We start from the raw sequence: 18,542 nt of genomic DNA, 5'->3' as shown, positions 1-18,542 counted from the left end.
GTTGGAGGACCACCAGGGGGTCATGGAGGACCACCAAGAGAAGCTGGAGGACCACCAAGGCTTGGAGGACCACCAAGAGGAGTTGGAGGACCACCAAGACTTAGAGGACCGCCAAGACGAGTCATTGGGCCACCAAACCACCCCAGATGGCCACCAAGTGAAGATCCCAAGCCCACCCCAAGCCCACCCCCCATCATCTCACCCCACACCTCACCCCACACCTCACCCCACACCCCCCCCATCTCACCCCCCATCTCACCCCACACCTCACCCCCCATCTCACCCTTCGTCTCACCTATCTCACCCCACACCCCCCCCATCTCACCCCACACCTCACCCCCCATCTCACCCCACACCCCCCCTATCTCACCCCACACCTCACCCCACACCTCACCCCACACCCCCCTCATCTCACCCATCTCACCCCACACCTCACCCCCCATCTCACCCTTCGTCTCACCTATCTCACCCCACACCCCCCCATCTCACCCCCCATCTCACCCCACACCCCCCCATCTCACCCCCTATCTCACCCCATATCTCACCCCCCATCTCACCCTTCGTGTCATCTATCTCTCCCCCCTTCTCACCCCACACCTCACCCCCCATCTCACCCCATATCTCACCCATCTCACCCCCCATCTCACCCCATACCTCACCCCCCATCTCATCCCACAACCCCCCATCTCACCCCCCATCTCACCCCCTATCTCACCCCACACCCCCCATCTCACCCCCCATCTCATCCCCCATCTCACCCCACTCCTCACCCCACACCCCCCCATCTCACCCCACACCCCCCTCATCTCACCCATCTCACCCATCTCACCCCCTATCTCACCCCACACCTCACCCCACACACCCCCCCCATCTCACCCCCTATCTCACCCCATATCTCACCCCCCATCTCACCCTTCGTGTCATCTATCTCTCCCCCCTTCTCACCCCACACCTCACCCCCCATCTCACCCCATATCTCACCCATCTCACCCCCCATCTCACCCCATACCTCACCCCCCATCTCACCCCACACCCCCCCATCTCACCCCACACCTCACTCCACACCTCACCCCACAACCCCCTATCTCACCCTCCATCTCACCCCACACCTCACCCCACACCTCACCCTCCATCTCACCCCATATCTCACCCCACACCCCCCCTATCTCACCCCCTATCTCACCCCAAACCCCCCCATCTCACCCCATACCTCACCCCCCATCTCACCCCACACCCCCCTCCATCTCACCCCATACCTCACCCCCCATCTCACCCCACACCTCACCCCATATCTCACCCCACACCTCACCCCCCATCTCACCCTCCATCTCACCCCACACCCCCCCTCATCTCACCCCACACCTCACCCCACACCTCACCCCACACCCCCCCTATCTCACCCCCTATCTCACCCCACACCCCCCCCATCTCACCCCACACCCCCCCTATCTCACCCCCTATCTCACCCCAAACCCCCCCATCTCACCCCATACCTCACCCCCTATCTCACCCTTCGTGTCATCTATCTCTCCCCCCTTCTCACCCCACACCTCACCCCCCATCTCACCCCATATCTCACCCATCTCACCCCCCATCTCACCCCATACCTCACCCCCCATCTCACCCCCCATCTCACCCCCCATCTCACCCCACATCTCACCCCACACCCCCCCTATCTCACCCCACACCTCACCCCACACCCCCCCCATCTCACCCCCCATCTCACCCCCCATCTCCCCCCCTTCTCACCCCACACACCCCCCCCATCTCACCCCCCATCTCACCCCACACCTCACCCCACACCCCCCCCATCCCACCCCACACCTCACCCCCCTCATCTCACCCATCTCACCCCAAACCCCCCCATCCCACCCCATACCTCACCCCCCACCTCACCCCACACCCCCCCCATCTCACCCCCCATCTCACCCCCCATCTCCCCCCCTTCTCACCCCACACACCCCCCCCATCTCACCCCCCATCTCACCCCACATCTCACCCCACACCTCACCCCACACTCCCCCATCTCACCCCCCATCTCACCCCACATCTCACCCCCCTTCTCACCCTTCGTCTCACCCACCTCACCCCCCATCCCACCCCACACCTCACCCCACACCCCCCCCATCTCACCCCCTATCTCACCCCACCCCCCCCCTCATCTCACCCCCCATCTCACCCCCCATCTCACCCCCCCTCCCCACCTCCCCCCCCCCGTTCTCACCTGGGTTCATCACGCTGACCTCGACGTTGCCGCGTGGATGCGCCGCCCGACACCGGAAGGGCTGTTTCTCTTTCCCTTCGCTTTGATTCATCTGTATTCGACTGACGGCCCGGTAAGGTGGACCAGAAATGACTTTAGGGATAACATCCATACCGGAAACGGAACTGTTGTTGGAATCGAACCACGTGAAGGCGATGGAGGAGGGCTGGAAGTCGAAGGCGGCGCAGCCGACGGTGTAGACGGAGTCGGAGGGGGAGCACAGAACCAACGGGAAGAGGCGGGGGGGCGACGGGGAGGCCGAGGCTGTGGGGTTTGGGGGGGGGGGGGGAGAGAGAAAAGGGGGGGAGATGGGGGGTTAGAGGGGGGCGTCGTGGGATGGACTGGGATGGACTGGGCCGTAATGGGCTGTATTGGGCTGTACTGGGCTGTACTGGTTTGTACTGGGCTGGACTGGGCTGTACTGGGCTGTATTGGACCATAATGGGCTGTACTGGTTAGGACTGGGCTGGACTGGGCTGGACTGGGATGTATTGGACCATAATGGGATGTGCTGGGCTGTATTGGGCTGTATTGGACCGTAATGGGCTGTACTGGTTTGGACTGGGCTGTACTGGACCATAATGGGCTGTACTGGGCTGTACTGGGCTGTATTGGACCATAATGGGATGTATTGGACTGTATTGGGCTGTACTGGTTTGGACTGGGCTGTATTGGGCTGTACTGGGCTGTATTGGACCATAATAGGCTGTACTGGTTTGGACTGGGCTGGACTGGGATGTATTGGACCATAATGGGATGTGCTGGGCTGTATTGGACCGTAATGGGCTGTACTGGTTTGGACTGGGCTGTACTGGACCATAATGGGCTGTACTGGGCTGTACTGGGCTGTATTGGACCATAATGGGATGTATTGGACTGTATTGGGCTGTACTGGGCTGGACTGGGCTGGACTGGGCTGTATTGGACCATACTGGGCTGTATTGGGCTCTACTGGGCTGTATTGGACCATAATGGGCTGGACTGGGCTGTACTGGGCTGTACTGGTTTGGACTGGGCTGGACTGGGCTGTACTGGTTTGGACTGGGCTGTACTGGGATGTATTGGACCGTAATGGGCTGTATTGGGCCATATTGGGCTGTATTGGACCATACTGGGCTGTATTGGGCTCTACTGGGCTGTATTGGACCATAATGGGCTGGACTGGGCTGTACTGGGCTGTACTGGTTTGGACTGGGCTGGACTGGGCTGTATTGGACCATACTGGGCTGTACTGGGCTGTACTGGTTTGGACTGGGCTGTATTGGACCGTAATGGGCTGTATTGGACCGTAATGGGATGGACTGGGCTGTATTGGGCTGTATTGGACCATAATGGGATGTACTGGTTTGGACTGGGCTGGACTGGGCTGGACTGGGCTGTATTGGACCATACTGGGCTGTATTGGGCTCTACTGGGCTGTATTGGACCATAATGGGCTGGACTGGGCTGGACTGGGCTGTATTGGACCATACTGGGCTGTACTGGGCTGTACTGGTTTGGACTGGGCTGGACTGGGCTGTATTGGACCGTAATGGGCTGTATTGGACCGTAATGGGATGGACTGGGCTGTACTGGGCTGTATTGGACCATAATAGGCTGTACTGGTTTGGACTGGGCTGGACTGGGCTGGACTGGGATGTATTGGACCATAATGGGATGTGCTGGGCTGTATTGGGCTGTATTGGACCGTAATGGGCTGTACTGGTTTGGACTGGGCTGTACTGGACCATAATGGGCTGTACTGGGCTGTACTGGGCTGTAGTGGACCATAATGGGATGTATTGGACTGTATTGGGCTGTACTGGGCTGTACTGGGCTGTACTGGGCTGGAATGGGCTGTATTGGACCATAATGGGCTGTACTGGGCTGGACTGGGCTGGACTGGGCTGTATTGGACCACAATGGGATGTATTGGGCTGTACTGGGCTGTACTGGGCTGTATTGGGCTGTACTGGGCTGGACTGGGCTGTACTGGTTTGGACTGGGCTGTATTGGGCTGTACTGGGCTGTATTGGACCATAATAGGCTGTACTGGTTTGGACTGGGCTGGACTGGGCTGGACTGGGATGTATTGGACCGTAATGGGCTGTATTGGGCTGTATTGGACCATAATGGGATGTATTGGACTTTATTGGGCTGTACTGGTTTGGACTGGGCTGGACTGGGCTGTATTGGGCTGTACTGGTTTGTACTGGGCTGGACTGGTCCATACTGGTCCCAGCCCCAGTCCAAACCAGTACAGCTCCCGGTGCTCCCATACTGGTCCATACTGGGCCATATTGGCACCCACACTGGTCCATACTGGTTTGTACTGGTCAAAATGCACCCATACTGGTCCGTACTGGTCTGTACTGGTTCATACTGGTCCCAGTACCAGTATGAACCAGTACAGCTCCTGGAGCCCCCCTATACTGGCTCATACTGGTACATACTGGTCTATACTGGTCCATACTGGTCCCAGCACCTGTACAAATCAGTACAGCTCCCAGCGCCCCCCCATACTGTTCCATACTGTTCCATACTGGTCCATACTGGTCCATACTGGTCTATACTGGTCCATCCTGGTACCGGCACCAGTACAAACCAGTACAGTTCCCGGCGACCCCCATACTGGTCCATACTGGTCCATACTGGTCCGTACTGGTCCCAGACCTGTACAAACCAGTACAGCTCCCGGTAACCCCATACTGGTCCCCATACTGGTCCATACTGGTTCATACTGGTCTATAGTGGTCTGTACTGGTCCCAGCACCAGTATAGCTCCTGGTGACCCCCCATACTGGTCCATACTGGTCTATACTGGCCCCAGTGCACCCATACTGGTCCATACTGGTCCATACAGGTCCCAGCACCAGTACAAGCACCAGTACAGCTCCCAGCACACCCCCATACTGGTCCGTACTGGTCCATACTGGTCTATACTGGTCCATACTGGTAGCAGAACCAGTACGGCTCCTGGCGCCCCCCCATACTGGTCTGTACTGGTCCATACTGGTCCATACTGGTCCATACTGGCACCCATAGTGGTCCATACTGGTCCATACTGGTACCAGCACCAGTACAGCTCCAGGCGCCCCCCCATACTGGTCCGGACTGGTCTATACTGGTCCCAGTGCACCCATACTGGTCCATACTGGTTTATACTGGTCCCAGCACCAGTAAGAACCAGTACAGCTCCCGGTAACCCCCCCATACTGGTCCATACTGGTCCATACTGGTCCCAGCACCAGTAAGAACCAGTACAGCTCCCGGTAACCCCCCCATACGGGTCCATACTGGTCTATACTGGTCCCAGTGCACCCATACTGGTCTATACTGGTCCATACTGGTACCAGCACCAGTACAGCTCCCGGCAACCCCTCCGTACTGGTCCATACTGGTCCGTACTGGTCTATACTGGTACCGGCACCAGTACAGCTCCAGGCGACCCCCCATACTGGTCTATACTGGTCCCAGTGCACCCATACTGGTCCATACTGGTACTGGCACCAGTACAAACCAGTACAGCTCCCGGCGCCCCCCTATACTGGTCCATACTGGTCCATACTGGTCTATACTGGTCCATACAGGTACCGGCACCAGTACAGCTCCAGGCGACCCCCATACTGGTCCATACTGGTCTATACTGGTCCGTACTGGTCCTAGCTCCAGTAAGAACCAGTACAGCTCCCGGTAACCCCCCCCATACTGGTCCATACTGGTCCATACTGGTACCGGCACCAGTACAGCTCCAGGCGCCCCCCCATACTGGTCCATACTGGTCCATACTGGCAGCCATACTGGTCCATACTGGTACTAGCACCAGTACAGCTCCTGGTACCCCCCCCATACTGGTCCATACTGGTCTATACTGGTCCTAGCACCAGTAAGAACCAGTACAGCTCCTGGTAACCCCCCCATACTGGTCCGTACTGGTCTATACTGGTCCATACTGGCCCCGGCACCAGTACAGCTCCCGGCACCCCCCCCATACTGGTCCGTACTGGTCTATACTGGTCCATACTGGTCCTAGCACCAGTAAGAACCAGTACAGCTCCCGGTAACCCCCCCATACTGGTCCATACTGGTACATACTGGTACTGGCACCAGTACAGCTCCAGGCGCCTCCCCATACTGGTCCAGACTGGTCTATACTGGTCCCAGTGCACCCATACTGGTCTATACTGGTCCATACTGGTACCGGCGCCAGTACAGCTCCCGGCAACCCCTCCGTACTGGTCCATACTGGTCCGTACTGGTCTATACTGGTACCGGCACCAGTACAAACCAGTACAGCTCCCGGCAACCCCATACTGGTCCATATTGGCACCCATACTGGTCTATACTGGTCCATACTGGTCCGTACTGGTCCTAGCACCAGTAAGAACCAGTACAGCTCCCGGCACCCCCCCATACTGGTCCATACTGGTCTATACTGGTCCATACTGGTACCGGCACCAGTACAAACCAGTACAGCACCCGGCACCCCCCCATACAGGTCCGGACTGGTCTATACTGGTCTGTACTGGTCCGTACTGGTCCGTACTGGTCCTAGCACCAGTAAGAAAGCAGTACAGCTCCCGGCACCCCCCCATACTGGTCCATACTGGTCCATACTGGTCCATACTGGTACCGGCGCCAGTACAGCTCCCAGCGACCTCCCCATACTGGTCCATACTGGTCTATACTGGTCCCAGTGCACCCATACTGGTCCATACTGGTGTATACTGGTCCCAGCACCAGTAAGAACCAGTACAGCTCCCGGTAACCCCCCCATACTGGTCCGTACTGGTCCATACTGGAACCCATACTGGTCCATACTGGTCCATACTGGTACCAGCACCAGTACAGCTCCCGGCACCCCCCCATACTGGTCCATACTGGTCCATACTGGTCCATACTGGTACCGGCGCCAGTACAGCTCCAGGCGACCCCCCATACTGGTCTATACTGGTCCCAGTGCACCCATACTGGTCCGTACTGGTACCGGCACCAGTACAAACCAGTACAGCTCCCGGCGCCCCCCTATACTGGTCCATACTGGTCCGTACTGGTCCATACTGGTACCGGCACCAGTACAAACCAGTACAGCTCCCGGCACCCCCCCATACTGGTCCATACTGGTCTATACTGGTCCCAGTGCACCCATACTGGTCTATACTGGTCCATACTGGTACCGGCGCCAGTACAGCTCCCGGCAACCCCATACTGGTTCATACTGGTCCATATTGGCACCCATACTGGTCCATACTGGTCCATACTGGTCCCAGCACCAGTACAAACCAGTACAGGTACTGGCACCCCCCCATACTGGTCCGTACTGGTCTATACTGGTCCATACTGGTCCGTACTGGTCCTAGCACCAGTAAGAACCAGTACAGCTCCCGGCGACCTCCCCATACTGGTCCATACTGGTCTATACTGGTCCATACTGGTCCATACTGGTACCGGCACCATTACAAACCAGTACAGCTCCCGGTAACCCCATACTGGTCCATACTGATCTATACTGGTCCCAGTGCACCCATACTGGTCTATACTGGTCCATACTGGTACCAGAACCAGTACAGCTCCAGAAGCCCACCCATACTGGTTCATACTGGTCTATACTGGTCCCAGTGCACCCATACTGGTCCATACTGGTCCATACTGGTCTATACTGGTCCCAGTAACCCCATACTGGTCCATACTGGTCTATACTGGTCTATACTGGTTCCGGTAAATCCATACTGTTCCGTACTGGTCCCAGTAACCCCATACTGGTCCATACTGGTCCATACTGGTCAATACTGGTCCCAGTGCACCCATACTGGTCCATACTGGTCCATACTGGTCCATACTGGTCTGTCCTGGTCCCAGTAACCCCATACTGGTCCATACTGGTCCATACTGGTCCATATTGGCACCCCTACTGGTCCATACTGGTCTGTACTGGTCCATACTGGTACCAGCACCAGTACAGCTCCCGGCACCCACCCATACTGGTTCATACTGGTCTATACTGGTCCATACTGGTCCGTACTGGTCCTAGCACCAGTAAGAACCAGTACAGCTCCCGGCGACCTCCCCATACTGGTCCATACTGGTCTATACTGGTTCCAGTGCACCCCTACTGGTCCATACTGGTCCATACTGGTACCGGCACCAGTACAGCTCCAGGTGACCCCCCATACTGGTCCATACTGGTCCATACTGGTCTATACTGGTCCCAGTGCACCCATACTGGTCCATACTGGTCTATACTGGTCTATACTGGTTCCGGTAAATCCATACTGGTCCGTACTGGTCCCAGTGCACCCATACTGGTCCATACTGGTCCATACTGGTCTATACTGGTCCCAGTGCACCCATACTGGTCCATACTGGTCCATACTGGTCTATACAGGTCTATACTGGTTCCGGTAAATCCATACTGGTCCGTACTGGTCCATACTGGTCCATATTGGCACCCATACTGGTCCATACTGGTCCATACTGGTCCATACTGGTACCGGCACCAGTACAGCTCCCGGCACCCCCCATACTGGTCCATACTGGTCCATACTGGTCCATACTGGTACCGGCACCAGTACAGCTCCAGGCGACCCCGCATACTGGTCTATACTGGTCCCAGTGCACCCATACTGGTCCATACTGGTACCGGCACCAGTACAAACCAGTACAGCTCCCGGCGCCCCCCTATACTGGTCCGTACTGGTCCATACTGGTCTGTACTGGTCCATACTGGTACCGGCATCAGTACAGCTCTCGACACCCCCCTATACTGGTCCGTACTGGTCCATACTGGTACCGGCACCAGTACAAACCAGTACAGCTCCCGGCACCTCCCCATACTGGTCCATACTGGTCTATACTGGTCCCAGTGCACCCATACTGGTCCATACTGGTCCATACTGGAACCGGCGCCAGTACAGCTCCCGGCAACCCCATACTCGTCCATACTGGTCCATATTGGCACCCATACTGGTCCATACTGGTCCATACTGGTCCCAGCACCAGTACAAACCAGTACAGGTACTGGCACCCCCCCATACTGGTCCGTACTGGTCTATACTGGTCCATACTGGTCCGTACTGGTCCTAGCACCAGTAAGAACCAGTACAGCTCCCGGCGACCTCCCCATACTGGTCCATACTGGTCCATACTGGTCCATACTGGTACCGGCACCAGTACAGCTCCCGGCGACCTCCCCATACTGGTCCATACTGGTCTATACTGGTCCCAGTGCACCCATACTGGTCCATACTGGTCCATACTGGTCCCAGCACCAGTACAGCTCCCGGCAACCCCTCCGTACTGGTCCATACTGGTCCGTACTGGTCTATACTGGTACAGGCACCAGTACAAACCAGTACAGCTCCCGGCAACCCCATACTGGTCCATATTGGCACCCATACTGGTCTATACTGGTCCATACTGGTCCGTACTGGTCCTAGCACCAGTAAGAACCAGTACAGCTCCCGGCGACCTCCCCATACTGGTCCATACTGGTCTATACTGGTCCATATTGGCACCCATACTGGTCCATACTGGTCCATACTGGTACCAGCACCAGTACAGCTCCAGGTGACCCCCCATACTGGTCCATACTGGTCTATACTGGTCTATACTGGTTCCGGTAAATCCATACTGGTCCGTACTGGTCCCAGTAACCCCATACTGGTCCATACTGGTCTATACTGGTCCATACTGGTCCCAGTAACCCCATACTGGTCCATACTGGTCTATACTGGTCTATACTGGTTCCGGTAAATCCATACTGGTCTGTACTGGTCCCAGTGCGCCCATACTGATCCATACTGGTCCATACTGGTCTATACTGGTCCCAGTGCACCCATACTGGTCCATACTGGTCTGTCCTGGTCCCAGTAACCCCATACTAGTCCATACTGGTCCATACTGGTCCATACTGGTCCATATTGGCACCCCTACTGGTCCATACTGGTCTGTACTGGTCCATACTGGTACCAGCACCAGTACAGCTCCCGGCACCCACCCATACTGGTTCATACTGGTCCATACTGGTCCATACTGGTCTATACTGGTCTATACTGGTCCCAGTAACCCCATACTGGTCCATACTGGTCTATACTGGTCCATACTGGTCCCTACTGGTCCATATTGGCCCCATTTCCCCTCAGCCCCCCCTTCATTGACCTTCATTAACCGCCTTAATTAGCGCCGCTAATTAAGCTCATTAAGGCCCTCATTTCTTAACGAGTCCCAAAGTGCCGTTCGGAAAAGGCCCAAATTGGGCCAAAAAAATTACGAATTATTAATTAAAAAGCGGCGATTCGGGCTATTGGGGCTAATTAATGAACCCCGTTAATTAGTGCTAATTATCAGGGGGATAATGAGGCTTAATGAGTCCGGATCTTAATTAGGAATCTTTTTTCGAGGGGTCATTTTGGGTCATTTCGGTCCGTTTTCTGCTCTTATAAAACCCCGATTGATTTCTTAATATCTGTCCCCCTTAATTAATCAACTAATTAATTAATTAATGCTAATTATTTCTCATCATTCAGTATCGATCGATCCTTAATTACTCCCACGGACCCCCAATTAATTCTTTTTTTTAATCCAATTATTTCCCCGATAATTCCAATAATTGCAATTATTTCCGTTATTTCCCCGTTAATTAATTCTAATATTTCTAATTATTTCTGATTATTTCTTAATCATTTCCCATTATTTCTAATATTTTGCCATTATTTCCCATTATTTCCCATTAATTCTAATATTTCTAATTATTTCTAATTATTTCTTAATCATTTCCCATTATTTCTAATATTTTGCCATTATTTCCCATTGTTTCCCATTAATTAATTCTAATATTTCTAATTATTTCTGATTATTTCTTAATCATTTCCCATTATTTCTAATATTTTGCCATTATTTCCCATTATTTCCCATTAATTATTTCTAATATTTCTAATTATTTCTGATTATTTCTTAATCATTTCCCAGTATTTCTAATATTTTGCCATTATTTCCCATTATTTCCCATTAATTAATTCTAATATTTCTAATTATTTCTAATTATTTCTCATATTTCTTAATCATTTCCCATTATTTCTAATATTTCTGATTATTTCCCCATTATTTCCAATTATTTCTAATTTATTTCCATTTCAATTATTTTCCGATTGTTTATCAACGTTTCTAATTTATCAATTAATTTCTTAATTGCTTCTAATATTTTCCCATTATTTCCATTATTTCCCCCTTATTTCTCGTTATTACCAACTATTTGCATTAATTTTCCGATTATTTCTAATATTTCTAATTATTTCCCCATTATTTCCATTAATTTCTGACAATTCCTCATTATTTCCAATTTATCAATTAATTTCTTAATTGCTTCTAATATTTCCCCATCGTTTCCCATTATTTCAATTATTTTCCGATTATTTCCGATTATTTCCAATTATTTTTATTATTTTCTGATTATTTGTATTATTTCTAATAATTTCTCTTATTCCTAATTATTTCTAAGTATTTCTAATTGTTTCCCAATTATCACTAATTAATCGCAAAATGTTCACTTAATTTTCTGATTATTTCTAATAATTTCTAATAATTTCTACTCATTTCCCAATTATTTGTAATTAATCACAAAATGTTCACTTAATATTCCTCTTATTTCTCATTTTTCTAATTATTTCTCATTATTTCTCATTATTTCTAATTATTTCTCATTATTTCTCATTATTTCTCATTATTTCTAATTATTTCTCATTATTTCTAATCATTTCTAATCATTTCTAATCATTTCTAATCATTCCTAACGGCTTCTAATTACTTCTAATAACCACTAATAACTTCTAATAATCCCCATTAAAATTCGCCAAAAGCGGTAAAATCCACCCAAAATCCACTTAAGAATCATAAAATCCACTTAAAAGTCCCCAAATCCGCTTAAAAGTCTCTAATAATCCCAATTAAAAGCCTCTAATAGCCCCTAATAACCGTAATTAATTGCTGATGAATCCGACCCGAAATTCACAAAGAATCGGAAAAAAAAACCACCAAAAATTTGGGTCAAAACGGCCCAAATTTTGTCCATTTCTCACAAAATCCCATCTCTATTAATCACTACTACTTAATTATTATCAATAATCTTATTAACGAATACTATTAATTATTATTATTAATTACTGCTAATTATTGTTACTTATTATTATTACTTATAATTATATGTAATATATCGACTACATGATTGTAACGATATTATATTGTATCGTAGATGTGAGATATATAGAATTATTAATAACTATTAACAATTAATAATTGCTATTAATTTCCCAGATATTTCTATTAACATTATTAATTCTCATTAATTCCCCCCCCCGGATTAATAAACCCCCCATCAAACAGGAAAAACTGCACCGAACCCCCATAAAAACACCCATTTTTTAACTCCCATCGCCCCAAATCCTCCACTTTTACCCCAAAACCCCAAATTGCCCAAAACCGCTCTTTTTCACCCCAAAAACTCCGCTTTTTTTTTTTTTCCCCGCCGTTGACCAAAAAGGGCCGTTTTCCCCCCAAAAGCGGCCGTTGTTTCGCTCTCAAACTTCCTATTTTTTCTCCTCCTGACCCAAAAACACCCAAAATGAGCCCAAAATAAACCCGTTTTTTTTGTTGTTGTTGTTTTCGAAACCCAAAGTTCCCATTTTTGGCTGTTTTGAACCCAAAATGAACCCAACCGTAAAACGGCCGCCCCCAATTCGGCCATTTTTTTTTTGGGGGTCAAAACAACCCCAAAAAAGGGCACTTTTGAAGCTTAATTTCTTTATGTTTTTAACGCCGCGGTGGGGAATTTGGGGCAAAAAACGGCGATTTCGGGCAAAATGGAGGATTAAAAAGTACCGATTAATTCAAACTATTAATTAATTAAAAATTATCGAGTGCCGTTCGTTGCCCCGAATTCGAATCATTGGAAATTATTAATTATTTTTTTTTTAACATTAATAAAATATTTTTGTTGCCATTATTAAATCCGTTTTTATTATTTCTAAATAAGTATTTCGATAACGTTAATAATGATGATATTAATAATGATAATAATGATAATAATAATAAATTGTGTTATATATAAATAAAATATTATATTTTATATTATATTTTATAGATATAATATATTAATACGAATTTTATATTAAATATATCACATATTATTAATATTATCGTCATTATCGCCATTGTTGTTATTAACTATTATTAATCATTATTATTAGAAGTGATTATTTGTAAAGATAATTTTCAACGAATCTTCTAATTATTAGGAATTAAATTATTATTAATCATTACAACATCTCGTGTCCGATAATGCGAAGTAATTATTAGAAATTAATTAATTAATTAATTAATTAATTAATTATTAACGATTGTTATAAAGCATTATCGTTCATCGTTGTTGATAAATCGATAATAAAAACGAAATTATATTTAATATCGTTATTAATCAAACACTTTTAATGTTTATCATTAATACTTTGGAATCCGATTACTCAGCGTTAATTTTTTTGGGGCCAATTTATGGACTTTTGGCCCCAAAAGCGAAGGAGTCCCCAAAAGAGGACCTATTAATTAATTAATAACCATTAATTGTCGATCAATTAATGATCATTAATTAATTAATTTCTCACCGGACAGCAAAATTTGGGGGCAAAGAAGTGAAAAATGGGAACATTTCAACGATTGACCCCAAAATGTACATTTTTAACAGGGAAAAAAAACCTCAATTTTGGGTCAAATCGATGAAATTTCCCCAATTTTGGGGACGTTTGATTAAAAATCACCATTTTTCACCATTTGGCCCCCAAATATACATTTTTAGTGGGGAAAATAATCATTTTTCTTCTGAAAATGACCCCAAATCACCATTTTTTGACCCAAATTTGCCCTCAAATCTCCCTAAATTCATTTTAATCCCTAAAATGACCCAAAATTGTCCATTTTCCACCCAAATTTGCCCTCAAATCGCCCAAAATTCATTTTTATCCCTACAATGACCCAAAATCACCATTTTTTGACCCAAATTTGCCCTCAGACCTCCCTAAATTCATTTTTTCTCCCTAAAACGACCCAAAATCATCATTTTTTGACCCAAAATCACCATTTTCGACCCAAATTTGCCTTCAAATCGCCCTAAATTCATTTTCCTCCTGAAATTGACCCAAAATCACCATTTTTTGACCCAAATTTGCCCTCAAATCTCCCTAAATTCATTTTAATTCGTAAAGTGACCCAAAATTGTCCATTTTCCACCCAAATTTGCCTTCAAATTGCCCTAAATTCATTTTCCTCCCTAAATTGACCCAAAATCACCATTTTTTGACCCAAATTTGCCCTCAAATCTCCCTAAATTCATTTTAATTCGTAAAGTGACCCAAAATTGTCATTTTTTGACCCAAATTTGCCCTCAAATCTCCCAAAATTCATTTTAATCCCTAAAATGACCCAAAATGACTGTTTTTCAACCAAAATCACCACTTTTGACCCAAATCACTATTTTTTGACCCAAATTTGCCCTCAAATCGCCCTGAATTCATTTATATCCCAGAAATGACCCAAAATCACTATTTTTGACTCAAAATCACCATTTTTTGACCCAGATTTGCCCTCAAACTGCCCTAAATTCATTTTTTATCACTAAAACGACCAAAAATCACCATTTTTTGACCCAAATTTGCCCTCAGATCTCCCTAAATTCATTTTAATCCCTAAAATGACCCAAAATGACTGTTTTTCAACCAAAATCACCACTTTTGACCCATATCACTATTTTTTGACCCAAATTTGCCCTCAAATCTCCCTAAATTCATTCTCCTCCCTAAAAAAACCCCAAATTGTCATTTTTTGACCCAAATTTGCCCTCAAATCACCCTAAATTCATTTTTTTATCACTAATTGACCCAAAATCACCATTTTTTGACCCAAATTTGCCCTCAAATCTCCCGAAATTCATTTTAATCCCTAAAATGACCCCAAATGACTGTTTTTCAACCAAAATCACCATTTTTGACCCAAATCACCATTTTTCGACCCAAATTTGCCATCAAATCTCCCTAAATTCATTTATATCCCTAAAATGACCCAAATTCACCATTTTTTCAACCAAATTTGCCCTCAAATCGCTCTAAGTCCATTTATATCCCTAAAATGACCCAAAATTGTCATTTTTTGACCCAAATCACCATTCTTCGACCCAAATTTGCCCTCAAATCGCCCTAAATTCATTTTATCTTTAAAATGACCCCAAATTGTCATTTTTCAACCCAAATTTGCCGTCAAATCGCCTTAAATTCATTTTCCTCCCTAAATTGACCCCAAATCACCATTTTTCGACCCAAATTTGCCCTCAAATCTCCCAAAATTCATTTATATCCCTAAAATGACCCAAAATCACCATTTTTGACCCCAAATTGACATTTTTAGACCCAAATTTGCTCTCAAATCTCCCTAAATTCATTTTTATCCCTAAAATGACCCCAAATTGTCCATTTTTGACCCAAAATCACCATTTTTCGACCCAAATTTGCCCTCAAATCCCACAAAACTCATTTTTCTCCCTAAAATGACCCAAAATCACCATTTTTGACCTAAAATCACCATTTTTTGACCCAAATTTACCCTCAAATCTCCCAAAATTCATTTATATCCCTAAAATGACCCCAAATTGTCCATTTTTGACCCCAAATCACCATTTTTCGACCCAAATTTGCCATCAAATCTCCCTAAATCCATTTTTAACCCTAAAATGACCCAAAATTGTCCATTTTTGACCCAAAATCACCATTTTTCGACCCAAATTTGCCCTCAAATCTCCCTAAATTCATTTTTCTCCCTAAAATGACCCAAAATAATCATTTTTTGACTCAAAATCACCGATTTTGACCCAAATTTGCCCTCAAATCTCCCGAAATTCATTTCTTATCCCTAAAACGACCCAAAATCGTCATTTTTTGACCCAAATTTCCCCTCAAATGGCCCAAAATGGCCCCAAAACGACATTTTCCCCTCAGACCGCCATTTCTACCCCAAAAAACCCCACCTCAAAACGACCCCAAAATCCCCATTTTTCCACCCAAAAACCCCTCCGGGGACCCAAAATCTCCCCCTAAAAAAATCCCCCCTCGAAAACCCAAATTGGGCCCCAAATTGGGCCCCAAATTGGGCCCCAAATTCCCACTTTTCGGCCCCAAAAATCACCCGGCCCCAAATGATGGACCGACCGCCCCCTTCGACTGACCCAAAATCGCCCGATTTTGCCCCAAAATCGCCGCGGCAGTTTTGGGGGGGTTGAAGACTCACCGGAGGAGACGATGACTTCGGTCCCGTGGCCCCATGCGTCGATGCTACCAGCAGTACCACAATGCCCCAAAATCCGCCTTTTTTCACCCAAAAACTCCACCCACTCTTTTCGGGGCGAAAACCGCCCATTTTGGTTAAAAAAGAAAAAAACAACCGTTTTTTGGCCATCCTTCGCTCCAAATTCCTGCAATATTGGCCCAAAATCGAAGATTTCATTGTTTGCCTTCAGGTTTTTCAAATCCTTGTTGTTTTCCTCACTATTTTAGGGCGAAAAACCCCAATTTTAGCCAAAAAAAACGCCATTTTCAGACCAAAAACCGCCATTTTCAGAACAAAAACTGCCATTTTTAGACCAAAAACTGCCATTTTTAACCAATTTGGGCTGTTTTTACCCCAAATTCCTCCGTTAGAATCACCCAAAGATGACCAAAATCGAAGATTTCAATTCTGGGCTCGGAGTGTTTCAAATCCTCATTGGATTCCTCCCCATTTTAGGGCTAAAAACCCCAATTTTAGCCAAAAAATGCCATTTTTAGACCAAAAACTGCTATTCTTAACCAATTTGGCCATTTTTGCCCCAAATTCCTCCCTTAGGATCACCCAATGATGCCCAAAATTGAAGATTTCATTTTTTGGCTTCAGGTTTTTCAAATCCTTGTTGTTTTCCTCACTATTTTAGGGCAAAAAACCCCAGTTTTAGCCAAAAAAACGCCATTTTCAGACCAAAAACCGCCATTTTCAGAACAAAAACTGCTATTTTTAGACCAAAAACTGCCATTTTTAACCAATTTGTGCCATTTTTACCCCAAATTCCTCCCTTAGAATCACCCAATGATGCCCAGAATTGAAGATTTTGGGGTCGGACTGTTTCAAATCCTCATTGGATTCCTCCCTATTTTAGGGCTAAAACCCCCAATTTTAGCCAAAAAATGCTATTTTCAGAGCAAAAAATGCCATTTTTTAGCCAAAAAATGCCATTTTTAACCGATTTGTGGCATTTTTGCCCCAAATTCTCCACGTAGGGATATCCCAAAAGTCGTAGAATTTGAATGTGGAGAAACCTCTCATTTTTCACCCATGGGAGCCGAATCTTAAGGTAAAAACACACAAATTTGGTTAAAAAATGTAAAAAAAATGGTTAAAAACGCACAAAAATGGGCAAAACCGGTCAAAAACGGGCAAAAAAAGGGAAAACATTGAACGTATTTGGGAGAAAATTCCCCGTTTTTGGCACCGCGGCCGTCAGTGAGGAGGCGGTATTTTGGGGGAAAATGGTTAAAAATGATCAAATATCTCAATTTTGGGATCGAATGCGTGGAAAGAGGGAGATTTTGGGGCAAAACGGGGCAAGATTGGGAGCGTCCAAAAACTGTAAATGTGGAGAGGGGGGGAAAGGGGGTGGAAAATGGGGAAAAGGGACAAAATAGCCCCATTTTTTTGGAGGTGAGGATGAGAGGGGAATCGTTAGATTTTGGGGCAAAAAACAGCCGAAAAAGGCAAAAAAAAAAAAAAAAAATCCCAATTTTGGGGTCTGGGGAAGATGGGAAAAATTGATTTTTTTTTGGTAATATTGGTAAAAAGGGGGAAAATAACCCCAAATTTTGGGTCAATGGTGGCCAAAGAAGAGGGGGAAATCGTCGTACGTGGGGGGGCAAAAATTGACCAAAAAGGGCCAAAGTTGCCCCAAAATGAGGATGGTTTTTGTTATGGGATGGAGCACCGTGATAAGCACCACAACTGTAAGCACTACAACCCACAGTGATACAACGTTGACCAAAATCCTGTGTTTTTACCCCAAAGTTTGTGGGTTCACCACTTGAGCGGCCACCGGTGGAGACGTTTCCTCCCGGAGGGCCCCAAAAAGGGGGGAAAAAAAGGCAGATTTGGGGCAAAAAACGGAGAAAAAAAAAGAGGCAGTAATTTGTAGGGTTTCAAAGTGGCCGTGGAAGGGAAAAAGACCCCAAAATTTGGGTCAAAAAAT

General features: G+C 46.9%; 1 gene segment (V, D, J or C); it reads right to left on the bottom strand.

Annotated features, from left to right (window-relative positions):
- Positions 1-18,542, bottom strand: part of VH26L1 — a 44,494-nt gene that overhangs the window by 15,182 nt on the left and 10,770 nt on the right. The window contains 2 exon segments of the C gene segment in view: positions 2,225-2,527; positions 16,562-16,614. Of these exon segments, the coding sequence occupies positions 2,225-2,527; positions 16,562-16,614 (356 nt within the window).

Source organism: Gallus gallus, chromosome 35, assembly GCF_016699485.2.
Source record: "Gallus gallus isolate bGalGal1 chromosome 35, bGalGal1.mat.broiler.GRCg7b, whole genome shotgun sequence".
NCBI classification, from domain to species: domain Eukaryota; kingdom Metazoa; phylum Chordata; class Aves; order Galliformes; family Phasianidae; genus Gallus; species Gallus gallus.
This window is presented reverse-complemented; position numbering and strand designations above follow the sequence as displayed.